The sequence below is a fragment of the Crocodylus siamensis genome, chromosome 7 (genome assembly GCF_052110815.1).
Source record: "Crocodylus siamensis isolate JL-2025a chromosome 7, ASM5211081v1, whole genome shotgun sequence".
In the NCBI taxonomy this organism is placed as follows: Eukaryota; Metazoa; Chordata; order Crocodylia; family Crocodylidae; genus Crocodylus; species Crocodylus siamensis.
This window is the reverse complement of record NC_143401.1, coordinates 39,526,974-39,553,705: the sequence shown is the minus strand read 5'-3', so window position 1 is coordinate 39,553,705 and position 26,732 is coordinate 39,526,974. Positions and strand designations below refer to the sequence as shown.

Sequence of the window (26,732 nt, the reverse complement as noted above, 5' to 3'; positions counted from 1 at the left end):
TGGGATCCCCTGGCTGTGACTACTGGTGTAATCATAGTTCCTGAAGACTTCAGCACTAATAACACATCAGTAAGGCCTGAAGATAACAAAGACACTGATAATCCCTGGCATAGCAGATACAAAAATCAGCAGGTTAAGATCGTTTCCCATCTTTACTCATATGAAATCAATGTTATGAAGTGCTGACGATAAACACGGTATCATGGGCACTTTTGGATGAACTACTGTCTTGATATGCCGTCATAATCTATTATGACTTAAGTATCTACCATCATCCCATACATTACTAAGATTGCCAGAATTTTCTAAGGCCATCAAGTCACTCTTAACTAAAAGCTGCAATTCTATCCTTAATTTTTTTAAATTCATTTTTATAATTTAACAAAAAAACCTGACTGAACCTTATTAGAAAATGTTTACATTGTATTTAAATTGGTAACACTTGTATTGATAAGAGGCTAGTGATTAAAGGGTACCTTTTAAATGAGGCCCTTGGAATGGGCTATGAACCTCTGCCTGTGTCAGCAATCACAAGTCTTTTGTTTGCCCAAAAAACCCAAACATAAAAGCCCACTCTCTCCAGCAAGATGATGTTTATATTTGCACATGGTAGTGCTGCCTTTATACACACGTAAAAAAAAGATTAAAACTTGGTACCTCCTGTATAAGGACTCAAACAAAAGCGAAGGATTAGGAAGAACAAAGGGGAAGAAAAAAAAAGAAGTTTGTGCCACTGCCAATCCTTAAAAATCACTGTGTGTGTCTAAACTAAACAAAGGACTACAAAACAAATAGTAGTATGGCCAAACTGCTGGGTTACTTTATTGGGTCAGTTATCAACTATACAAGCATAGCATTTTTTAGATGAAAGAAAACAAAAGCTTTGGTTTGATATGACCCATGCCAGAACTGGTCACTAAACTTTAGTACAGAACAGTAAGATTTTTTTTGCTTTTTTAAATAAAGATTTTTCAACAACACCTGGCACACAGTAATTTCAGAATATTTTCTGTTAACCCCATCTTGCAGTTGTTTGATTTATGAAGATACCAGATAAAGACAAATGCATCCTTGCCAAAGTTCACAATGAATCTTAGCATTCTTTGAGATCCCAAACTGCTACTAAAGTGGTAGTTTCTCTGGCAAGTCAGTATGACCCAAAACAGAATGAACTTTAAATGTCACCTGCATGGCATGTGCTTAGGGAAGGGAAAATTCTCAGGGATTTAAAGAAACTGAACGCAGGTCTCAATCCTTTTGTTTTAGCAGCATTCAAACTTGCTAAACATTCATCTGACCAGCTGATCATTCTAGATACAGACCTTGGGAGTTCACCACTGCAAGTAAGAGTTTAAACCATAGTATTTGCAGCAGGAATCGTGAACAAAAAACATCTACTAACTCAAATTGTGGATTCTGGGACTAATACTTCTATGGCTTGAAATTTCAGTGGTTAAACTGCTCAGTGCAAAAAAATCAAGTTACTGGGCATCCTCATCTTTCAAGGCTGCTTTAGAAAGGGGCTGAAGTTCTATCTATCCATAGGACAGACATTCTACTTAGTGCAAAGCACAAGCATCTTCATACTGCCTACCTCAATTCTGGTAGGTTCACAATGCTTCATCCAGTTCTTGAAGCCAGCATAGAGAAATACAAAGTTTTCTGCTAAGATGTTATAAAGGTCTGCCTATGATTGAGAAATTAAAACTAGTTCGTCGATATACAAATCACCCAACTGTTACCAGACAGTACTAGCTTTCAAACACCATCCAGTTGTTTTTTTGTTACAAGGTACCTTATTCCAGTACCATCTCCTGAGCCAGCTTCCTGTATGCTTTATTCCTGTTTTTTTGAGAGCTTACCTTGTACAAAAAAAGGAGTTACTGAACTATATGCTTGAAAAAAAATTTCAGATGGACAGGCTTTATACTGGTTGCATATATTTAGAACATAATTTTGAGAATATGTACACATTTGAAAGTACTAGTTCAAATTCTTTTTTTTTAAAGCCACAAGTTAAGAAATGTGTTCTTGAGGGGAAGAAAAATATTATTAATTCCGAATCACACTGTACCGTAACACAAAGAATGATGCTGAAATACTTCAAGCAGATTTGTAAGAGCTTAGCATGTAATACCACATTTTATTGGATAGAAGACCTAAGCAGACAGAGAAGTGTTTGGTGAGTGATCAGATAGATGCAAAGAAAAAAAAAGTCACTTCCTCTTTGCATTCCCACTGGTACCAAGCATAGTGGCCACCCGGATAAAGATGTTCAGCGTATCCATGTAGATGCCTAGACACCTAAGGAACAGAAAACCAGTCAGTTAAGTGACACCAATATAAAAGGGCAACAATAAGTGACAAACAAGTTTAAAAAGATCAAATTGATAAAGGCTCACAAAAGATCTAAAATTATGTAAGTGGAAAAAAAAAAATCAGCTGGTTTAAAGTGACACTGCTACATTTGAATTCCAAACACTAAAACTAATGCAAGTGTTACTAAAGGAAACTAGAGTTTGTGAGAGACTTCAGAGTTTTACTTCTAATAGCACAAACTTTTCTCAGGCTACATTCTGAGAGGTGATCAATATTAATTACCCCCATATTACAGATGTGCACTGGAGAGGGAGGCAACAGGCATGTCTATGTGTGCATTAATACTCTTTAGTTAATGTCATTAAATCTGGTACCTCCAGGCATTTTTTACATGTGCTCCGGGAGTGGAGGTGGGGAGGGATGCCCGCACTTTAAATCAGAATGGCTCTGACAGCTGCTCTAATTAAAAGTGCCCAGAGCATCTCACATATCAGTATTCGCACATTTCAAAATGGTGGCGGGGTGCTTTATCTAAAACTCAAACAAGCTTTAAAGTCTCCCACCACCATTTTGAAGCGTGGTGATGCTGGTACACGTTATATGTGGAGGCTGGTTGGAGTATGGCAAATTACCATGCTCTGACACACTGCAATTACAGCACATCAGAGCAGGCTCCTGGCTCATTTATAGGCACCCTCCACTGTGAGATACTAGGAAAATGCACATTAGCTGGCCTTAAGGCGCATTAAAGCGCATGTGTAGACATTACTTGAAAACCATTCTCTTTAGTTAAAGTGCACGTGTAGACACCCACTGGGAGGTTAACTGACTTACAAGATCCCTTTGCATGCCAGTGGCAAAATCAGAAACAGAACTTATGCCTCCCAAAACCTTTGCCATCTTACAATTAGTTTATATCTAAAAGATGTGAATCACCAAGATTCTGCATGATGAACAGCAGCCAAGTTATTTGTTAACAAGCAGCTAAAGGTTGAGGAAAATGCAGATTGTCACAGGATCCTGCAGTAATAGTTTGTTTGGGGCAAGTTCTATTTTCACTGAGCTACTCTTTACATTACTGGGACCAGGATTTATAGGTCAACATTCTACATTCTTCTGGGCAGGTCCCCATGTCCTCCTTCCAGTTACCCCTATTCCTTTTCTTGTATAAGCTAATAAGAGGAAGCTCTTTTTCATGCAGTGTGTCATTAAAAGTGTGGAACTCCATCCCACTAGATGTTGTGAAAGCTGACAGTTTAGAGAGATTCAAAAAGGGACTGGACAAATTCCAGAAGGAAGAGGGCACCAATAGCTACTGGGAATAGGAGTTAAGGATCCAGCCTCTGAATCAGAACTTCCCAGATGTTAAATGATGTAGGATGCAACTGAGAGGAGAATGGTAGAAAATAACCTTGGGTCATACCCAGATCATTCTCCCTTTCAGCATCCACTCTGCTACTGTTACACAGGATACGGGGCAAGATGGACCTATGGTCTGACCCAGTAAGTGGCAATTATGTTCTTTTAGGATCAAACTTATTTGCCCACCACTATTCCCCCCAGGGAGAATATACTAGTACAAGTATACTTTAGTACTAGTTTTAAGTAGTATAGGTATACTTTTGTACTACTTAGAAATGTATGTTTCATCCTCCAAAACAAAGTAGAGTAAAAACATACTTCTAAATACAGTTGAATTGGTATCAGAGACCTAGCTCTGAGTGAAGACAGAAGTAATCCGTACTATTTGTAGCTACAGTGTTCTTAGTTTTAGTGTAGTATAGTGACAGAGGCTAGAAATGCTAAAATAATTTATGGATTTCAACGTAATCGGTTTAACTTGTTCAGGTAACAAAATTTACGCAGATTAAAGTCTTCTGGAGAGGAAATACAGTGGGGAAAAAATACTTACGCATTGATGGGGTCATATTTTACTACTCCATAAAATGGATGAGTTTCTGCACGTTTAATAACATGTTGCGTATCATACAGCAGGAACAGGCCAAAGAGTATCAATCCACCATAAACTGCTACAGAATATAGGCCAGCACCAAGTGCTGAAGTAGGAGGCAAAAACATCGATCCTAAAATAAAGTTTACAAAAACGATGTTAAAAAGATGCCTCTGGCTCTTTCTGCTTATTAGTTATGCCACCATCTTTGTTACCTGATCAGAGTGTTGCTCAAATATTATCTATAATAAAGTCATGCAGAAAGGATCTTGGAAGAAGTTCCATGAGAGGTAAGGCTTTGTTAGGGAGATGCCTTTAAAACGGACCTTAGCTGGTTTCCTGTGAGCAGGGACCTGATGAAGAATGTCTTGCAGTCCAAAGCATGTCTAACTTGATCCCAGCTACATAGGGTGATATCGTTTACTGGACCAACTAAGAAATCCTTTCCTCTCGCATAATTTCTGGACCATCACACCTACAATACCACTCATACACTACCAAGAAATTTCATCTCATTTATGAAGCATCTTGTATGGCTGTTATTTTCATGGATTTGGTACTACAAAATACAGTAGGGAGTGACATTGAAATTTACAATACATTAATCAGATTATTACACTTTAAAGTCATGAAATTCTAGAGCAAATAGCTGTATCATAATATGAAGGGGTAATGGGGCACACATGCAACCTTCACTTAAGCATGAAAGTCCCAAAATGAAGAGGGTCCAGACTTAACTTACACTTCAAGCAATCTGAATGTTTAGCCCTCCCCACCCCCCTGAGTTAAGAAAAAACAAACAAAAACCCCAACAAAAACACACAACTCCTCAGGGAATTAAAAACAAGCTTTTTTTAAAACGTTGCTTAAGTAAAAGAAAAGCCTGCTATTTTTTTTTAACTGAGGTAAAGGTTACTTAAAGTTAAGCAGGCTGATTCCACCCCCCAACCCTGACCCCAAGTTCCATAACAAGCCTATTTCTCAAGCTTTCTACAGAGTGCTTTTAAAACAGTACAGAAGTGTTTGTGGACCAAAACATGATGACAGTTTGCAGACTGGAAAAACCTATGGGAGCAAGACAAATTCTCACTAGCTAACTTTGCTGGTACCTTTCTCCACTTAGCCTTCATAATTAGCTGGATTAGCTTTAGATACTTATCAGAAATTTAGATTTTTTTATTTACCAATTGAAGATGCAACAATGAAGCCCAAGCCCACTCCTAGTGGTCCTCCTATGTTCAGAAACTTCTCACTTGGTGCGCACATGGCCACCATTGAGAGACCTCCAACAATCCCTGCTGTGTACCAGGCAGCTCTGATCAGTAGAGGGCCACCCAAGAAGGCCAAAGGAGCCACCACTGCACCCATGACACCTAAAAAAGACAAGCAAGAAAAGCTGATGTACAATCATATTTAGTGTATTGAACAGCTGAAGACAAAGACCCTACCCATGGATAACGCACAGTCAAATGTCAATGGCCCAAATTCAGAGACTGGACTTGATGACCCATGAGTATTCTGTACTCGTTTACATTCTGTTCAATCCTACTGGGTTCAGAAGGCTTACAAGAGGGAAGAGCTAGCATGTAATTTACTGAAAAAGAGTCATTCACCATGAAGTATGGTATTTAGAGGACGTGAGCTACATTAATTTACTTGAAGAAAAACATTCAGAAAAAGAATCCTCCTTTTTATGCTGGCTAGTGACAATAACAAGGACTTATTCAAAACTTAACCACTGCTAAGTGTTGAACAGGCAAAAGAAATGCTTTGTGCAGTATAGGACACTTAGCTTATCCCATAGGTACTTGAAACTGTGGTTGTAGTATGAAGAGGGAAGGATAGACTGCATAGCTATGCCAATATTAGAAAACCAGTCACGTGCTTTAGGGTGCAAGCACTGTAACAAGCGCAGGAATTAATTCCTCTCTCAAACAGAATTATGTTCAATATAGCATTAAAGTAAATATGGTATTTAAGACGAGGTTCCCTCCCCTCACATGCCCCCAGGAAGTGGTGGGGGAGGGGGAGCCAGCACAAGCAGGGGGCAAAACTCCATGCCTCCCAACTGCCTGTCCTTCTGAGGGATGAATTAAAAGACAACTGTGCAATCAGATTCTATATGTGGAACAGAGCAATAATAAATTTATAAAGTTTTCCATACATACAATCTAATTATTAGAGGGTCATCTTAAAATTTGAATAAGCAAGTATGGTATTAAGTTTGTAGAGAAGCCAAATATTAGCCTCCTTACATTCGTCAAACCTTAAGATCTCAATAAGTTTTAGGATAGATGCCATCTAAGCCAGGAACGCACCCCCCCCCATTCAAAATCACATTTATATATTTATAGTACAGGTTAAGTGGCATATATGGAAATCATAGCACTGGAAAGCTGCTGCTGACTTTGTAAATAAGAGGCAGAAGCTAATATATTTTTAGTGTGTTGGAAATATAGTACTGGTCTCAAATCTCAACTTGACTCCTATAAAGCAGCTGCCTACCAACTACCCCTTATTTGAAACCCATTGTTTTGGGTATAGTTTTTGGCTCCTCTCTCCTTACAGTGAAGGGAATGTGGGGATATTTAAATTTGTATGAATTATGACAAAAAAGCCACAATACACACAAGAAAGAGAGGTACACAAGTTGTTCATTCAGATACAGAGAGGAATTAAAATTCTTTTACTGAGATGCTTATTTGCCCAAGAACAACTTCAGATTGTCAGATCATAACTCACTTAAGGGAATATTGCAGAAATAAAAAGATTCGCTTACTGTACAATATTTATTCAGCTTCTAAGAGTGTAACCATACAGCAGCTAACTAGCAACTCCTATCAAGATGAGAGTCATGGTGTTGTTTTAACACCTTCTCACTTATCTATAAAGTCGATGGCTCACTAGAAATATGGTGACAACAGGGAACAGACTGAAAGCGACTGGCTTATATCCAAGTAATCTGAATGACACTAAAGTATTATCACAGATCAAAACTGCACACATTTACAGAAATAAAACCAATCCAAGTAACACCCCACTCACCCACTTTAGAACTCTAGAAGTAGTCTATTGCACAAGCACTCATACAACCTGATTATACAAAATTTTTGATGAGGCAATTACTACTAGAACAGTACTTATAATGCCATGTTACCATAAGGCAATCATTCAGCTGGTAAACTGAAAAAGACACCAAGAAGCAAGTAGTTCCATGTATTAATATTATAGGTTTAATGTCAATGTATCTTCATTAAACAATAGAAAAGTTACAGTTCTTTAGAATATTACACGTGACAAACATTTCTACCTACAAATTCATTTAATGTAACCAAGATCAGATTAAAAATTTTAGTTAAATTTCTACATTTGATGGTACTTTTTCTACTGTCAATTTCAGTTGTGTAGAAAGGGAGCAGCCTCTCAGGCTCTTCAGAGCAACAGCAAATCCAACAAAAAGGGACAGGTGGAAACTCACCTGCTATTTACCAAGACATTTTGAACTAACCCAAAGAAAAAGCAACAAGGGAACAGAACACTCCAAAGTCATTTATTTTCAGTAATATGGAGAGATGCCTCCTTCACAGCACTACAATTGTGCAATCTAATCAGACAAGCACCTCAGGTAACTCACTGGAATTGTTTCATCTGCCTACTCCTATTTTGCAGGAAGTGAAGCAAATTTATTTGCTACCAAGTAAATGGTAAGTTATTGCCATTTAGTTTCATTTACCACAGGGTAGAACAGACAGTTGAATCTGTCAGAGGAAAAAAATTTGCTATACTGCAGTAAGCATGCTCCTTTTCAAATCAGTTTAACTGATTCATCTGTCTATACCTTCAGCTTTGGACTAGGATTTTAAAGGGCAGTTTCTGATTATTTACATTTTCAAGAAGTGTTTGAAAGCCAGTTGTAACTAATTATGAAAACAATCAATATGCTACTTGTTTATCACTGACTTCCATGTTTTGAGTTAGAAAATTGAAGAGATTCATTGAAAGCTGATGAGATTCACTGGTCGCATACAGGACAAGCCACTCCAACTAGGACTTTACACTTCTTCCAGCACTCAGTCTGGATTAGTTTTCAAATGCTCAAGTATCCTTCTAAATCTCTGCAGGAAGGTTAAGCTGTTCTTTTATTCTGGGCTGTCAACATCTCACCTAATACAAATGCTTAGCTGTACCTAACCGACTAGCTCAGAGGACATGTTATAGAATGTATAAAAAGGGGGAAAAGAGGAATTTACTACATTTGTAAAGCTTTTAGATTGAAAGAAGGGCCTTGGATACTCTGTGCCCGACTAGCGAATGAAAGGTTACAACTCACTCTCTTTAAGACTTTACAAACATTTTTTCCCCTGTTTTCTATTCCATTTAGAAACTGTTGATAAGAAAAGGAATTCCAGGAGCCCCTTCATAGAGGTGGACCTGCTATTGGTCTGTCTGTATTTAAACATAGCAGATTGTTGAATACTAGACAATGTATTTGATACACGGGTCAGGAGGCACCTTTAGAACCAAGCCATAAAACAGTAAGGATATTTTGTGACAGTGTTCTTCAAACATCTACACAGAAATTACTTCAGAAAAGAAGGATTAGAAGTTCAATTCTCTCTCAAAAACTACTTAATTCATTATTATTCTGAAAGGCAATCTGATTTTGCTAAGAACACCTCTCCCCACTTACTTACACCCCACATGCTTACTTTTATTTAAGCCATTTGGTGTTGAGTTGTTTTGATATTCATACTGAAAGAAAAGACCACATACCTGAATGCAACATCCAGGCCAGGTGTTTGGGACCAGGACTACTGTCATAGGGTATTGACCTAACCAGCACTCCAGCACCAATCATAGCAGCAAATGTTGCACCTATTGCCTGTAACAAAGCAGTACAAGCTAGAAAATTCACAAATATTATTCCTTTCAACTTCCCTCTAGAACTCGATGGCTTGACTTATCAGTGTACAAACACATAGCCCAGAACCATGCAGTTCTTTCAAGGAGCCTACAGAAGGCTGCATAGTTGTATAAAGCCACAGCTGGAGATCTTAGAGAAAGTCTGCATTACTGGCTCAAATGCAGCAGCATGCTAAAAATCGGTGTGGTGTCTATGACAGTGGTTCTCAACCTTTTTTGTACCAGGACCCATTTGTAAACATCAGTGGCCAGTCCCGACCTAGTGTCCCTCATGCCAAGGCCTGAACCCCAGTGTGCGGGGACCCCGAAGCAGCCCCCTGCAGGCTGGGCATCTGATAGCCTGTAAAATAAAAGCTACAGTTTCCCATGATTTTCTCCCTTAAAAGGAGAATCCATTTTTAAAGTTTGTTGATCCATTCTTAAAAGCTTGTTCGTGACCGTTTCACATATTCCTGTGACCCACTTTTGGGTCATAACCCACAGGTTGAGAAACACTGGTCTATGACACCTTATAGTAAACATAAGTCAAAACAGCCAGTTTCAATTATGTCCCTTTCCACTTGGAAACTTGGTAAGTTTGGTCAATTCTGAAGTTATGCTGGTCAATTTCAGCCTCGATATTTAGTGATGGATAGCAGCAACTCCAGCTCAAATTATGCCAGTTCCTTGTGTGTCCAAACTTCTGGGCTACCTTGGGAGTTGTGGATGCAGTCTTGCACAATAAGCCACCTTCAACTCTGGACTCCTCAGCAGCTTGCTAGGCAGGCTACAGGCAAGTTAGTAGGAAAACTGGACAGGTCTCCTGAAGGCAGGGTTTCAACATTTGGGTTTTTTTATTGTTGTGTTTTTTTGTTTTGTTTTGTTTTTTAAACAAAGTTTCTCTATCAACAAGTATTTAAATCAAAAATCAGAATTTTCTAGCCAGCTCCAGTCTTCAGTTAAACTGACATGAAAAGCAGTGACTGGTCATTCTGTATTTCACCAAACGTAGGGTGCTTCTGAATAGGAAGCTCCTGCTCTGTTACACTGGGGCAGAGGGCAGAGTGAGCCTTCACTGATACATAAAAGTTTGTAGTCGCTAGCTATTTAAAGACCTCATACTGCTAGTACCAGCTGTCAGAATCAGGGCAGCTTTTAGCTCACTGAATACATCTCATATGAGAATGTACTGTTCTCAATATTGGAAGTCCTGTTGAAGAGTCCAAATCAGCTTACCAGCCAAGATCCCTTTGTCATGAGCCTCATGAGTGCAGGAGATCTGCTGACTGCTACAGCAGATAGTGCCGTCAAGCCAATGCTTCCTGCAAAGTACATGTAGGTAGAGTGGATTCTGTCTTTCACATACTGAGGCCAAATACTTAAAAAAAAAAAAAAAAAAAAAGAGAAAAAGATTTGATGAATAGTTATCTTACTATCTATTCATATAGCTCTTGCTAGTCATTTTTCATTTTAGTACCACTGAGTTGTAACTATTCAGAACATGTAACAGTGACTCAACCAGAAACCTGGGGCATTGAGACCCTTAAGTGTGCCACAAGGAGGGAGGAAATAAGCCAGGTGGGAGTAGACAAACTGCCCTCCACACCCATCCCTGGCTAGGCCCCTCTGCAAGAAGGCAAACACTATAATTAATTTAGTTTTTGAAATGGGGTGCTGTTTAATTCACAGTAGTTATGGAGGCGTGCCTCAAGCCTAAAAAGGCTCTTAGAACAGCAGTTCTCAGAGTGGCATGCACCATTCAGTTTAGACTTCTGCTGCAAGTTATACTAGCCTTTGAATACATTAGCTTTCCTTCCACCAAGTTGTTTGCAAAGAATTGTGTCAGTTAAGTTTAGGATGATATTCTATTACAAACAGAAAAACACAAAAACAAAAAACCAACATTTTTCAAGTCTTCCTTCCAGTGCATAAGCTGCTTTTGAAATATATTCAGTCACTACTTAAAGTTAAAACACAGTATAAAAAAGGAAGTATTTGTAGAATGTGCGCCAGCCATAACCCACTTAGTAACAAGATGAAAAGTCACCAAGGTATCTTAGACCTTCTGTACTGCCATTCCTAAATACAGTTAAGGAAGGATCATACTACAAACAGAGCATTTCCTCCTTGACAGCTGAGGTGTGCTGTATGCATCCTAGCATTTTACTTTTTGATAAAAGGTGTTATTTCTGGCTGATGAAACAGCAGCAGTTCAGAGAAGTACAAACTAGTCCCCAGCGTGTTAACACAGATGATGATCGATGGCAATATTTACACAAGAGAAGACTAAAACGAGATGCTACTTTCTATATTCTTCTGTTTTTACTTCAGTTCCAATATTGGGTAGAATTCATAATTTCTCTAAGTTTCAATAGACTTGATTTTAATGCAGGCGGGCTTTTTCATTAAACAGTTTGCTATACATCCACTGTAGATGTGGAACAGAATTTATTATGCCAAGGGCAGATGCTTCTTGTAAGTAATAAGTGCTCACAAGAGACATAGGCAGGCAATAGTTATGACCCTGATCACAATGTTCTAATTTTCTTACAGCTCTAGGTGAATTTCATAGCTTCTAGGGTCGGAAGGGAGCAGATCATCTAGTCTGACCCCCTGCCATGGCAGGAAAGAGTACTGGGGTCAAATGACCCCAACAAGATGTTCATCTAACCTCCTCTTAAACACCCCTAGGGTAGGAGCCTGCACCACTTCTCTTGGAAGTTGGTTCCAGACCCTAGCCACCCTGACCGTGAAGTAGCGCCTCCTGATAGGTAACCTAAATCTATCCTCTGCCAGCTTGTGACCGTTATTCCTGGTCACTCCTGGCAGTGCTCGGGGAAACAGTGACTCCCCCAGTGCCTGCTCATCCCCCGACTAGTTTATAACAGGCCACAAGATCCCGCCTCAGCCTTCTCTTTTGGAGGCTGAACAGGTTCAGGTCCCATAGCCTCTTCTCATAGGGCCTGCCCTGTTGTCCCCTGATCATACGAGTGGCCCTCCTCTGGACCCTCTCCATGCTGTCAACATCCCTCTTGAAGTGTGGCGCCCAGAACTGGATGCAATACTCCAGCTGTGGCCTGACCAGTGCCGCAAAGAGGGGGAGGATCACCTCTTTGGACCTGCTTGAGATGCATCTGTGGATGCATGACAAGGTGCGGTTGGCCTTCCCAACTGCCTCTCCACACTGCCAGCCCATGTTCATCTTGGAGTCAATGATGACCCCCAGATCCCTTTCCACCTCCGTGCTGACAAGAGGGGAGTTCCCTAACGTGTAGGTATGGTGCCAGTTATTCCTCCCCAGGTGCATCACCTTGCACTTGTCCGTGTTGAAACCCATCCTATTCTCATGCGCCCACCCTTGTAACCTGTCTAGGTCTGATTGTAGCCTGCTGCATCCTTCCAGTGTGCCCACGTCCCCCCACATCTTAGTGTCACCAGCAAATCTGAACAGGGTGCTTTTTACCCCCTTGTCCAAATCACTGATGAAGATGTTGAACAGCGCGGGCCCGAGGACTGAGCCCTGCGGAACCCCACTGCCCATGTCCTTCCAGGTTCAGAAGGACCCATCCACTACCACCCTCTGGGTGCGGCCCTCCAGCCAGTTGGCGACCCATTTGACCGTGTGGGTGTCTGCACCACAGCCCCCCAGTTCCTTAATGAGAACAGGGTGAGAGACAGTGTCAAAAGCCTTCCGGAAGTCCAGGAAGACTATATCCACTGCTACCCCTGCGTCTAATGATGTGGTGATCTGATTGTAAAAGGCCACCAGGTTGATCTGACAGGACCTGCCACTGATGAACCCGTGTTGGTTGCCCCAAGCATGCAGTCCCCTGCTGGCCCCTCCTGGATGTGTGCCAGCATAATTTTCTCCAACAGCTTGCCTAGGATCGAGGTAAGACTAACCGGCCTAGTTTCCCGGGTCCTCCTTCCTGCCTTTTTTGAAGATGGGGACCACATTGGCCCTCTTCCAGTCCTCCGGTACCTTTCCAGAGCACCACGAGTGCCCGTAAAATTGTGCCAGGGGACTTCCAATGACCTCGGCCAGTTCCTTTACAACTCTAGGGTGGAGATCATCCAGGCCGGCTAACTTCAATACGTCCAACCCCTCCAGAAGCTCCCTAACTAAATCCTCGCTAACCCGTGGCCCAGGTGTGCCTCCCCCGGGGCCCGAGGGGGGCCCAGCAGGGAGGTGGCTGTTCTGGTCCCTACTTAGGAAGACGGAGGCAAAGAAATCATTAAAGATGTTAGCTTTGCCGTCCAGTGTGACGACCAAGTTTCCCATGGCGTCCTGCATGGGCCCCACATTACCCGGGACCTTCTTTTTACCCCCTACGTATTTAAAAAAGGACTTCTTATTGTCCTTAATCTGGGAAGCTAGCCCCAGTTCCATCTCTGCCTTGACCTGCCTAACTACCCTGCTACATCCCCGAGCAACTACAGAATAGTCCTCCCTGGTGGGGACCCCTTCCTTCCATTGGGTGTAAGCCTCCTTTTTAGCAAAGAGACATTCCCGGATTCTTGGTGAGCCACAGAGGCTTGTGTGCTCTCCTGCTTCCTTTGATCCTCGTTGGGATTATCTTCCTTTGGGCTTGGAGGATCGTCTCCTTAAGGAGCGACCATTCTCCTTGGACACCTGGCTCCCCACCCCCCCGGGACCTCAGCGCTTCTCCAACTATCCTCCTTAGCTCGTTGAAGTCTGCCCTCCTAAAATCTAGGGTCGCTGCCTTACTGCATGCCTTTGCCACCTTGCGCTGGATGGTGAATTCCAGCAGGCGATGATCGCTGTCGCCCAGGTGGTCGAGCACCCGCAGCCCCCTCACCAGGTCATCACCCGTGACCAGCACTAGGTCCAACAAGGCGTCTCTCCTGGTGGGGCTGTGCACCTCCTGGGTTAGATGGAGATCCTGCACTCTGGCCAAGAACCTACGTGAGCGTTCAGACCTGGCTGACTGTTCTTCCCAGCAGATGTCCGCGAAGTTCAGGTCCCCCATGACTACATCCTTAGCCTTCACTACCTCTGTGAGCTGACCCAAGAATTCCTGGTCAAGCTCTTCTCCCTGGTTGGGAGGTCTGTAGTAGACTCCCACCATCAAGTCCCTTTCCCCTTGACTGCCTTGTACTCTAACCCAAAGCACTTCAGAGTGCCCCTCCCCTGACTCCTTGCTAATTAATTAACAAGGATGTGTATTCCTCCTTAATATAGAGCTTCACGCCCCCACCTCTCTTTCCTATCCTGTCCCTCCTGTACAGCCTATAGCCCTTGACATTGACCGCCCAATCATGCGTTTCGTCCCACCACGTTTCCGTAATCCCCACTATGTCCAGGCTGGTGTCAGCCAGCAGGAGGGTGAGTTCCTCCTGCTTGTTGCCCATACTACGAGTGTTTGTGTAGAGGCATTTGAGGCCTCCTGTGGGTGTGTGTACTGACCCCCTAGTCCCAGCGTTACCCTGGCCCCTCTCTCTTACCTGTTTGTTCGCTTTGCTCGTTGGTCTGGGCTAGGCTGTAGTTGTGGGTGCTGTTTGGTGAGGCAGTTACTTTTGCTTATTGAACAAAGTCTCAGAGGAATGTCAGGTAATGTAGTCTCAACTACTGCTTTCACAGAGAGGCTGTCAGCCCCCCCGTATTTTTCACTCTTGACATTCTCCAGGCAAGAGTCCATAGATACACATCCTATGAGGGTGAGAGCCAAGCAAGCTACATTTACAGGATTTGCAAGCTTAGGAATGAGGTTGTTGTTGTTTATAGTAGTCAGCCAAACTGCTTTTAAAACTCAAGTTTAACATTTGTTTTCATTTTTGTGTATAAACAAGAAGCTTGCTGCCAAGTCAGCAGGGATTTGTCTTTTTAAAAAAATTCTGTTTAAAAGTAGAGATGTCTGCTGGAGAGTATTGGCCAAGGGAAGTCACGCAAGTCAATGTGTTGCATCTTACATAACCTATATTGAAACCATAATAAGTTTGTACTTTACTTACATGGCTTTTTCAAGAGCTCCAATCTCATTTGACATCCCCAATCCATAGTAACAGAGAGTTCCAAGGCCAACAGTTGCCCCTCCAGCGACAACCCATCTTCCCATCTGATCCACTATACAACAGAAAAATTTTTTGATATTTCTATAAATGGCATTTCCTAGGATAACAGAAGCACTTTTCCAAATGTCAGTTTAATTATGCCTGTTCATATCTGATCCTGGGAAGATAACCTTATGCCCTAAGAAACAGAAGCTTTTACACTAACAGTTTTAAGTTACTAGGAATTTCCTAAACATTTCTTCAGTTCCCTGAAACCAAGGTAAAACAAGAATAGCAACTCACTGTCATGAATTCTCCTTGGCCAGCTACCCAACATAACAGCTGGCCAACTACCTATATAGATTAACATTTATTTCTTAAGTTTTAAGTACACTGATACTCAACACAAAAGGAGCCATTTAAAACTATACAGTTAGTGAAATATAGAATCAAAGATCTGTGACTTTTTCCATCAGACCAAGGCAACCTGATTAGTTAGCAATATACATCATTTCATCATAGGTGGAATAGAATTAGATGAGGTTTAACAGGGAGAAGTGCATGGTTCTTCATCTGAGTAGGAAGAGCCAACACCATATTCATATTCAGCTTGGTGAATTGAACTACATGGAAAAGAATCGGGTCCTCTAGGTCTCCTGTCCTCATTCATTTCCCCCCCCCCACCATGATGTTGTCCTCTAAAACGAGAGCTTTTAAGTCAATAAGACTGCTATCAGAGTAAGTGACACTGCTTTTAAAGTGCTAATGACTATTAGAAATAGCTCTCTGTGATAAAGGATTCCCAGCTGTCATTTTTTTTTTAAAATGCAAGAGATGCCAGTTTTCAAAGTGTATATAAAATCAAGAATGTATTTTCAGTTTCAAGTGTTTCATTAAATGTGCTAGTCATCAGTAACTCCCCTCCAGCCCATTGTGCATCTGTAAGAAAAATAATCAATATTTAGTGAAGGAGAGCACTGGACCCAATATTCAGTACCAGAAGTCAGGCTGTGTTCTTATTAATCCTTCTGGTCAAGGGAAAGGGCCTGAGCAGGAGCAGGTGCATCCTACAGATCAACACCTGGCTGCGCAGGTGGTGTCGCCAGCAGAGATTTGGCTTCGTTGAGCATGGGATGTTGTTCCAAGATGAGAGATTGCTGGGAAGAGATGGGATCCACCTGACAGAATGGGAAGAGCATCTTTGGAGACAGGCTCACTAACCTAGTGAGGAAGGCTTTAAGTTAGGTATGCCAAGGGATGGAGACCAAAGCCCTGCAGTAAGTGGGGGAAGCAGACCTGGAGGAAGAGCAAGCAGGAGCGGGCAACAGAAAAGGTGCTCTCATACTTCCTGAGATAATAAGGGCAATCAGCAAGTTGCCTCAGGTGCCTGTACATGAATGCATAGAGCCTGGGAAACAAGCAGGAAGAACTGGAAGTCCTTGCATAGTCATAGCACTATGACATGATTAGAGTAACAGAGATTTGGTGGGATAGTTCATATGACTGGAGCATTGTCATGGATGGGTACAAACTGTTGAGGAAGGACAGGCAGGGAAGAAGGAGGAGGTAGAAGAACCATGATTGCTCAGAGTTCCAGTACAAAACTGGAGATAGGCCTGTGGAAAGTCTCTGGGTAAGGGTCAGAGGGGAGAACAAGGGTGATGTCAGACCAGGAGGATACGGTGGATGAAGCTTTTTCCAAACAGCTAGCGGAAGTCTCCCTGATCAGAGACCCTGCTTCAAGGGGGACTTCAAAAATCACCCTGACATCTGCTGGGAGGACAATACAGAAGTGTGCAGGCAGTCAAGGATGTTTTTGGAGAATACTGGGGACAAACTTCCTGGTGCAAGTGCTGGAGTGGCCAACTAGAGGTCATGCTTTTCTTGACCTACTGCTCACAAACAGGGAAGAATTGGAGGGGAATGTAGTAGTCGATGGCAACTTAGGCAGCAGCAACCATGAGATGACCAAGTTCAGGATCCTAAGGAAAGGAAGGATGGAGAGCAGCAGAGTAAGGACCCCTGGACTTCAGATAAGCAGACTTCAACTCTGGGAACTCATGGGCAGGATCCCTTGGGAAGCCAGTCTGAGGGGGAGGGAAGTCCGGGAGAGCTGGCTGGCTGTACTTTAAAGAAGCCTTATTGAGTGTGCAGAAACAAATCATCCCAATGTGCAGGAAGACTAGCAAATATGGCACAAGACCAGTTTGGATTAGCAGGGAACTCTTTAGTAAACTAAAAATCACAAAAAGGCAGCTTATAAGGAAGTGGAAACTTAAAGAAATAACTAGGGAAGAATATAAAAGCACTGCTCAGGCATGCAGGGGTGAAGTCAGGAAGGCCAAAGTGCAACTGGAGTTGCAGCTAGCAAGGGAAGTGAAAGGTAACAAGAAGAGTTTCTAAAAGTAAGTCATTAGCAAGAGAAGAATCAGAGAAAGTGCAAGTCCCTTACTGAATGGGGGAGGCAACCTTGGTGAGAGGATGCAAGAGGCTGAAGTGTTCATTGCTTTTTTTGCTTCTGTCTGCACAGGCAAGGGCAGCTCCCAGACTACTGCACTGGGCAGCATGGTTTGGAGGTGTGCAGCCCTCAGTTGTGAAAGAACAGGGTAGGGACTACTTGGAAAAAGTTATATATGTGTACAAGTCCATGGGGTCAGATGGGATGCACCTGAGGGAGTTGGCTGATGTGAGTGCAGAGCCATTGGCCATCACCTCTGAAAACTCATAGTGATCAGGAGAGGTCTTGGATGATTGGAAGAGGGCAAACAGTGCCCATATTTAAGAAAAAGGAGGATCTAGGGAAATACAGACCAGTCAGCCTCACCTCAGCCCCTGAAAGGCATGGAGCAGATCCTAAAGGAATACATTTGTAAGCACTTGGAGGAGAAAAGGGTGATTAGGAAAAGTCAGCACAGATTCACCAAGGGCAAATCATGCCTGACCAACCTAACTTCCTTCTATGAGGAGGTGACTGGCTCTGTGGATACAGGGAGCCTAGTGGATGTGGTGTACCTTGATTTTAGCAAGGCTTTTGATAGTCTCCCACAACGTTCTTGCAGGGAAGCTAAGGAAGTATGGGCTGGATGAATGGGCTGTAAAGGGGATAGAAAACTGGCTGGAGCATCGGGCTAACAGAGTAGTAATCAATGGCTCAATGTCTAGTTGGCAGCCAGTATCAAGTGGAGGGCCCCAGGGGTTGGTCCGGGGGTTGGTTTTGTTGTCTTCATCAATAATCTGGAAGATGGCAATGTGCACCCTCAGCAAGTTTGCTAAATTACACCAAGATGGGGGCAGTAGTAGATACGTTGGAGAGTAGAGCTAGGATTCAGAGCAACCTAGACAAGTTGGAGGACTGGGCCAAAAGGAATCTCATGAGGTTCAACAAGGACAAATGTAAGGTCTGGAACTTGGGATGGAACAATCCTGTGTACCAGTACAGGTTAGGTGCTGACTGGCTGGGCAGCAGCTTTGTAGAAGAGGACCTGGGGCATACAGTGGACAATAAGCTAAATATGACCAGCAGTGTGCCTTGTTGCAAAGAAGGCAAACAGCATACTGGGCTGCATTGGTTGGTGTGTTGCCAGTAGGTCAAGGGAAGTGATTATCCCCCTCTATTCAGCACTGGTGAGGCCACATCTGGGGTACTATGTTCAGTTTTGGGCCTCCCACTACAATTGGATGTGGACAAATTGGAGAGTCCAGCAAGGGTGACAGAAATGGTCAGGGGGCTGAGAGACATGACTTTTGAGGAAAGACTGGGGGAACTGGGCTTATTTCATCTAGAGAAGAGGGGACTTAATAGCAGTTTTCAACTACCTGAAGGAGGGTTGGAAAGAAGATGGAGCTAAGCTATTCTCAATGATGGCAGATGACAGAACAAGGAGCAATGGTCTCAGGTTGCAGCAAGGGAAGTTTGGGTTAGATATTGGGGGAAAAAAAGAAAACTCACTAGGAGGGTAGTAAAACACTGGAGTAGGTTATCCAGAGAGATGGTGGAAGCTCCATCCTTGGGATTTGTTTAAAAAACAAACAAACAAAAAAAACCGAAACAACCCCCCCCCCCTTAAGACAAAGCTTTGGCTGGGATGATCTAGTTGGGGCTGGTCCTGCTTTGAGCAGGGGGTTGGACTAGATAACCTCCTGAGGTTCCCTTCAAACCCTAACTTTCTATGATTCTGTAAGTCACTGCATTTGGCCAGCTTCATTCAGAGTCTAGCAGGGTCTTTGATCACTAAGTGATACACTTATTTTTAGCACCTACCTTGCACAAAGCTAACCAGCCAAGGCAAACATACATTTGTACAAGGTAAGATGGCTACTTCTGTACCCACTTCCCACAGACTTGCAGCATTTCCATTAAAAAAATTCCCTAGTCCTCTAGATTCATTGTCGGAATCAACTGTGATCACTAGCCAAAAGCTGCTATTGCACTATAAACGGGCAGAAATTCCACCATTTGTAACTGGGCTGCATTTGGCCCAGTTCTCTTTAGTCATGAAAAAAAGTATTTAAAACCCCACAATTTAGAAGTGAAGCATTTCTTGAAGTTACGCAAGCTAGAAGTAAGAAAGAGAGATAGAATTCAGGTCTCCAATCAATCACTGACTCTAACATAAACAAGTAACTTAACTTATTTATTAGTGACTTGGATGACGGGGTGGAAAGCTCAATGATTAAGTTCATGGATAATGCCAAGTTGTGGGGACATGTAGGCACAGAGTATAGGGTAAAGATTCAGGTTGCCCTTGACAAACTGGTTTTATGGGCGGAATAGAACCAGATGAGGTTTAACAGGGAGAAGCGCACAGTTCTTCATCTGGGCAGGAAGAACCCTCACCATAACTATATGATGTTTGGTGGTCCACTGGCTGACACAGCATTTGAATGAGACCGGGGGCAGGGGTCACAATCAACTGGAAGATGAACATGAGCCAACAGTGTGATGAGGTTGCTAGGATGGCAAATATAACTCTGGCACACATCAGCCATTGTGTTGCCAATAGATCCAGGGAGGTTCTCTTCCCTCCCTATTTGGTGGCAGTGAGGCCACAGCTGGAATACTGTGTCAGTTCTGGGCACTGCACTTCAAGAAGGATGCGGATAAGCTTGAGAGGGTACAAAGAAGGGCCACCTGTATGATTAAGGTCATGGATGACAGGCCCTATGAGGAGAGACTCCAGGAACTGCGCCTGTTCAGCCTAAGTAAGAGAAGGCTGAGAGGTGACTTGATAGCCGCCCACAAGTACAGCAGGGGTGGGCATCAAGCTCACCTTCCTAAACAACTCTTCAGGAAGGCATATCAAGGGAGGATGAGGACCAACAGGCATATGCTAATTGAGAGTAAATACAGGCTGGGCATAAGAAAGAACTCTCTCTGCAAGGGTCACCAGAATCTGGAACACACTCCCAGCAGAGTCACCATCTTTTCATATGTTCAAGAGGAGGCTGGACAAGCACCTTGCTGAGCTCACTTGAGCCCAGTTACCCATGGCAGGGGACTGGATTTGATGAATTGGCAGGTCCCTTCTGGTTCAATTCTATGATTCTAACTGCTTTATTTGAGATAAAGTATTTGTAAAAGAGGGGTCAAAGCTTCTCAGGGATGGTACCAAGCCACACAAAACACAAGTCTTACATAAAACATATACAAGATCTTTCCTCCTCTCTCCTGACAGTAAAGACACATTTTTCAGAAACCATGGAAGATGATCTAATTCTTTCTAAGTTCAGGAATTTGGATTAATACTTTAAGTTAAAAGATAACAGTTGTAAAAAGTGCACTGACAACAGAAGTTATTCCACACCAATTCAAGCTTTCTGTGATATGATATGCTGCAAGTGACCTGTTCTTTTTATTTATTTATTTTTAAAGTGATCTGTCCACACTATGGTCAGTCTAATTTTTATTAATTTTTTTTAATCCAGGAAAACCAAAATTAAAGTTAAAGCAGCCTTGCACTTAATCTTCAAACTCCTTATTTGGAATTACCTTTAAAAGCAGTTTCCATTGATGGTTCAAAGGCTGCTTTTTTGATGTCTATCCCACTTTTTCCAGGTCGTATACCGATTCTTGTTTTGGTGGCATACCCCTGTTATGTTTGGATAGAAAAAAAGTTATTAAATTATGTGATCAAAGATTAGATTTATATATTAAAAGCCAGAAGCTACTAAAGAACAAAGAAGGTAAAATAAGAACTTCCAGATTTCATTACCTCTGACTGTGACTGCTTTTTGCTTGGGGATCCCTAGTTTATGGTAGCTAAAAAGTTAATTTTAGCACATTGACTGCTTGTAGGAATTTGAGATGCACATTGAAAACCCACTCTGAACTCCTGGACACTATTCTGGTATACAGGCAACCCCCGCTTAACGCAGTTTCACTATAGCACTCATGTAAAATACGTATCTGGTTCCACCTAGCGCTCAGAACATTTTGTTATAACACTTAGTGTGAGGCTGGGGAGGAGTGGTGGCAGAGAGTTCAGAGGTGAGGGCAGCCAGCGGAAGCACAGGGTACAACAGCAAGAGAGCAGGATTTGCTCCTGCGCATGGTGCTGAAGCCGGTGGGGAGAAGCGATGGCATGACCATGGAGCCCAGACTGCTGCCCAGGGCCAGGGCCGGCAGGTCGGGATAGCAGGAGTCCATGGCTGGTAGGTAGGTGGGGAGGAATGGCGGCGACAGCAAGAAGGGACGGCAGAACACATGTACATTGTCACTCACTCTAGGCCGTGATGGCGCCAAGCCTGCACAGCCCCCATCCCCAGACTGCAGACCACGTCCTGTTCTGGTCACACTCACCTGCAGGGCGTGAAAACCAACCTGAGCCTGCAGCAATCTGGCGGCGGCAAATAGTTCCAGAGTTGGGTGCCCCTGCTGGGCAGAGCAGGACACGGGTGCTGGTGGGTGGGTGAACCCACTGCTTCCAAGGTGCCAGCTGGAGCCCTGCTGTGTAGGGTCTGGGCTGGCAAATTGTGCAGAACCAATTATATTTATTTACATTAAACCCTGTAAGGAATTGGGTTTCACGTAACACCATTTTGCTTGGCACTCTGTTTTTCAGGAACCAATTAAGAGCACTAAGCAAGGGTTGCCTGTACCTAGACATCTCTGTAATGCAGGGCTGTCAACTGGGGGTACACGTACTCCCAAGGGTAGTTGGAAAAGGGGTTAGCAAGTATGTGCAGGTGGGTGCAGATGACACACCACCACCCACCACCCCGCACTGCCGCCTCACAGGAGCAGGGGTAGGGGAATGGGGGGCAAAGGCAGCAGCTCCCCTCTGCAGGCCACACTGGCTCCACCTGGCTGGCCAGACATGGGGGTGTGGGGCGGAACTCTTACGCAGCATCTGCTGCCACCATCCACCACCCTGCGCAAGCCCTCTCTTCACTCCACGTTCAGCCACCGCCACCCTCCCACCCGCCAGAAGTGTACCAAGAAGGGTACACTCCTTTAAAAGATGTTAAAAACACCTGCTGTAATGCATTCTTAAATATGCTACATTGCAGTTAAAGATATCCGTGTTATTTTAAACAGCCTTGAATGCTGCCACTTTCATTAATATGATTATTGAACAGAATAATAGCTCCTCACCTTCTTTACCTCCCAAAACACTAAAAACATCAGAACGAAAGGAAAAAAAACAAGTTTACAGCAATAAAATGGCTCAGTATTTGCTGTCTAATGTATGATTGCATAGCATGGAAGAAGATGGAGACTGAACTTTAACTGATTACTACAGTTATAGGTATAGCACTTGGATTGTCACCAAAGTTACCTCTATGAATGTCTGAGCCATACCTTGGAGGGCCAAGATGAAATAAGGGTCTAAAAATTAAAGACTTTAGGCCTGACATGTTTTAAAAGAAATCTGCATTCAGATGCATTGAGCTCTTGAAATAAAAGTGAATTGACTTTCACTGATGAAAACAGAAAGTCATTCACCAGAAAGCCACTGTAAGAGTTGTTAATGTAATGCTTTCAGTTCATAAGCAGGTTTGTTTCCCCAATACTGGCCTGTTAGCACTCAAGTGTTGTTTTTTTTGTTTTGTTTTAACTAAAAGAAAAAAAATACTTGAAAGATGTTTGGCTCCAATTTAGACAACATAAGATAAACAGTAGTCAAGAATTAGCTTCAGCACAATTTTCTTTATGCTATATTTGTGACAAACAAGTATTGGGAATTAAACTTTTATATTTTTCACATTAACAAACGTCTACTCAGTCTATCTTGGAAACATATCTACACAACTCTGCAAGGAAGGATAACCACCTAAAGGCTAATTTTAAACTGTGGGCTTGTTAGTGTCTTGTTTTAATATGACAAATGCATTTTTTAATAAAATGCAAGTGAGACACTGTTACTTCAAAATGAGAATAAGAGTCAAAGTATAAAATACATCAAAAACCCATGAAAAATATACTCTTTTGTTTGTAGATTAAAAGTAACGTGGAAATCAACTTATAAATTTTGAAAGGTGCCAGATTAGAGATGCTTGAGACAAGGGCTCTAAGTCAGGGATGGGCAATAATTTGGGCTGGAGGGACTTGATGAGCTGAATGGTCCATGATGATGCAATAAAGAAAACCTATTTCACCTGGTTTTGCTGCCAAAGCCACTGACTTGGCTTTATGCTGGAATTCCTCAGAGTCGGAGGGCAAGGCAAAGCAGGACGGAGATTTCGGCATGGCAGTGCCCGCAGACAGAATAGCCTTGCTGCCAGCATGGTTACTGCAAGTTATACAAATGATTTCTGTAACAACACAAAAAAGATGGATTTTACACCTTGATTATAGTATTAGGAACAGCAGAACGAGTTCCAGCAGTAAGATCATATGCTGGATACATTACAGAAAACCTGTTATGCTAATCATCAAGTACAGTAAAAAAAGACTAACAACTATAATGTGACTCCTAGAATTACAACATAGTTATCTCTGCTGCAACCTGACTGAGTATTTACTTACCTCTACCTAGAAAATCATGTTTGATTTTTTACTCTGGAACTTTAATACTACATGCTGACCAAAGCAGAGCAAGCAATTAGGGACTGACATGAGGGAAAATTCCAATTTCCCTGTGCTCACAACTAGTGACTAACAATTGCAGGTTTGAGACCCTACAGCAACTAATTCCTGCTATAAGTAGTAGTGAGCTGCTCCATGATGCAGCCACATTTTTCTCTTACCCCAAATTCTCACGAAGAGTGGAACCCCTACAAGATTATCATGTATAAAGGATATTTACTCAAAAACCCAGCTACAAGGGAGTTGCACAAACAAAAAGATAGAATACACAAACAAAATCCCTGCCACATTATATCACTCAAGCTTTTCATTTTCTCCCATGAACAATTAAACGGTTGAAGCTAGATAATAGTCAGGGGTCACGAACTACAACACATGTTCTTTTGCATACAGGAAATACTGAAGGTTTCCACCAACAATAGTCTACCAAACACTTAGCAAGTATGACTTACTTCAATAGTGAACACTTTCTCTCTCATTCTATAATATTAGTATTACACACTAAAACCATTTACAGTCAACTTTGATGACGGGACAGATCCAAGCTACCAACAAATTAGTTTGCAGCTAAATCATGCTGACTATATTTATTCACAGACTATGCATCTGATGCATAGCAGCTTTAAGTCTCATTTCAACAGACTACAAGGTGAGTTCTAACCTGCATAGATTAAAATACAATTTAAACAGGTATCATAAACACTAAATTCTCTTTAGAGCCAACTGAAAAAAAAAATCTCTCTGACTTAAGATCACCAATACAGAACCAGCATCTTTCTGTTTATACAGCCCAATGTAGCCCCAAACTCTGATGCTTCATAAGCAATTAAAAAGTTAATATTAAATAAATCAGCTGAGTCAATTTCAAAATAGTGGAAGAGAAAAAAAATCAAATTGTTATAGTTTTTAAGACAGAAAGCTTGCTTTGACATTCAGCTGTAAAGTGCCACTGCTTGACTTACAAAAAGCAAATCCCTCCAAACACCAGTGGAGAATCATTTGGTCACAACACATCTAGGGTTTAAAACCCATTGGGGGGGGGGGGGGGGGGAGGAAGCCCTTAATACTTTTAAAGTCATTTCCCCCCCCCAACAGTCCTTTCAGTTTCAAAAGACAGCATGCTGCAAACAATCCATGCTTTGAACACCTTGAAGAGGCCAACCTGGGCAAGGTGTCCTGCCAGTCTCCCAGCACAGCAGGGCCCACAGCAAGGTCACCCATCTGTGACACCATAAAGCACAGATGCTGTGTCCCCGGCCTGGCTGATGCTCTGGAGCTGCACCAGCTGCCTCTGGAGGAGTCACGAGCACAGCTAACGACCCCCTCCACGGCTTCAGCAGGCATCAGCTGCTCTCAGAGGGTCGCTTCTCAGGCCTTTCACTTGCCCCAGACCCGCGACTCCCAGGAGGGACGCACTGGGGGCACTGGGCGGGGCTGCTGCAGCCGGCTAAAAGCTTAGAGAAAACCAGCGCAGCTGGGCAGCGCAACCCTCCACCCCCGTGTCTCAAGAGATTGCCCCTTCCCAGCGGGCCCCGCACCCACCCCGCAGAAGGGGCTGCGGCACCGAGGCGAAGATGTAGGGAACGCCGCGACCCCTGACCTGCCGCCGCACAACCGCTACGCAGCGAACCTGGGCAGGAAGTGACGTAAGAACAGGCGCAGCCCCCAGCTCTCACGTGATGCCCAGGCAGCGACACCGGCCATTGGTTTCATTAGCTTGGGACAAAGACGCCACTCGCGGCCTTCTTTAGTAAGGGCAGGGAGCCAAAGACGCTTCTGGAAGCCATTCGGAAGGAAGACGCGAACGCCGCCGGTAGCCATCTTAGAAGAGGGCAAGGAGCCATTTTGCATTTGGTGAAGGAAACCAGCGGCAGCCATTTTGAGCGAGGGCAGGGATTCCGGTCCGGCTGCGACCGCTTTCCAGCCTCGGTTCGGCGCGTCCCTGAGGGCGCCTGATTCCCTGGGCCTGGGCCGGAGCTCGAGCGTCAGAGACGCTGCCGCAGTTTCTTCGGGCGGTGCCGTGCACGAAGTTCTACGCTTAGGCTGCGGCCGCCTTGCTCCGAGCCCGCTGCGAGTCCTAGGCGCGGGGATCCGTCCCGTAGCCCCTGCCCAAGCGCAGCGGAGCCGTTGGCAGTTGCCTCTTTCCTTGTAACAACAACTATAAAAGCCCCAAACACCTAACCCTCTTCCCCGCCTCCCCCCAACAGAAGCCATGTGGATGGACGGATCCATGTGTCCTATTTTCTGCTCCTTTGGGGCTAGCGGGTGCCGGCGGTGGGGACCTGCCTTGCACTGGCAGCTCCCTACGGAGCCCCAGTCTCAGGCATTCAAGTCCTTGACCCAGTCTCCCACCGCTTGTTCAGTTTCTCCAGGGGCAGGATTTTCCCCTGTTGTGGTCTTCCTGATAGCTATGGTTTTCCTTGTGGCCATCTGTACTACTGCACCTGTGTTCGACCTCTGGGCAACGGGTGGTCGAGGCCTCATCAGAGTCACCTTTATCTTGGTCTCACTACAAATCAT

At 43.4% G+C, this 26,732-nt stretch overlaps 1 protein-coding gene across 4 annotated transcripts; it reads right to left on the bottom strand.

Annotated features, from left to right (window-relative positions):
* Positions 1–795: 795 nt before the first annotated feature.
* Positions 796–25,979, bottom strand: GHITM (growth hormone inducible transmembrane protein). 4 transcript variants are annotated; one of them, XM_090057355.1, is made up of 9 exons: positions 25,843–25,979; positions 23,783–23,938; positions 21,174–21,273; positions 15,146–15,257; positions 10,409–10,550; positions 9,044–9,152; positions 5,455–5,643; positions 4,232–4,403; positions 796–2,304 (listed from the first exon to the last, which is right to left on the bottom strand). In XM_090057355.1, exons 2-9 carry the CDS (start codon positions 23,909–23,911, stop codon positions 2,217–2,219), a joined length of 1,041 nt encoding a protein of 346 aa, XP_089913481.1. In that variant the 5' UTR covers positions 23,912–23,938; positions 25,843–25,979; the 3' UTR covers positions 796–2,216. The 4 variants fall into 4 exon arrangements, with proteins under 4 accessions (XP_089913481.1, XP_089913480.1, XP_089913478.1 ...); XM_090057354.1 differs by having other exon boundaries at positions 25,813–25,947; XM_090057352.1 differs by having other exon boundaries at positions 25,755–25,887.
* Between the last annotated feature and the right edge of the window lie 753 nt (positions 25,980–26,732).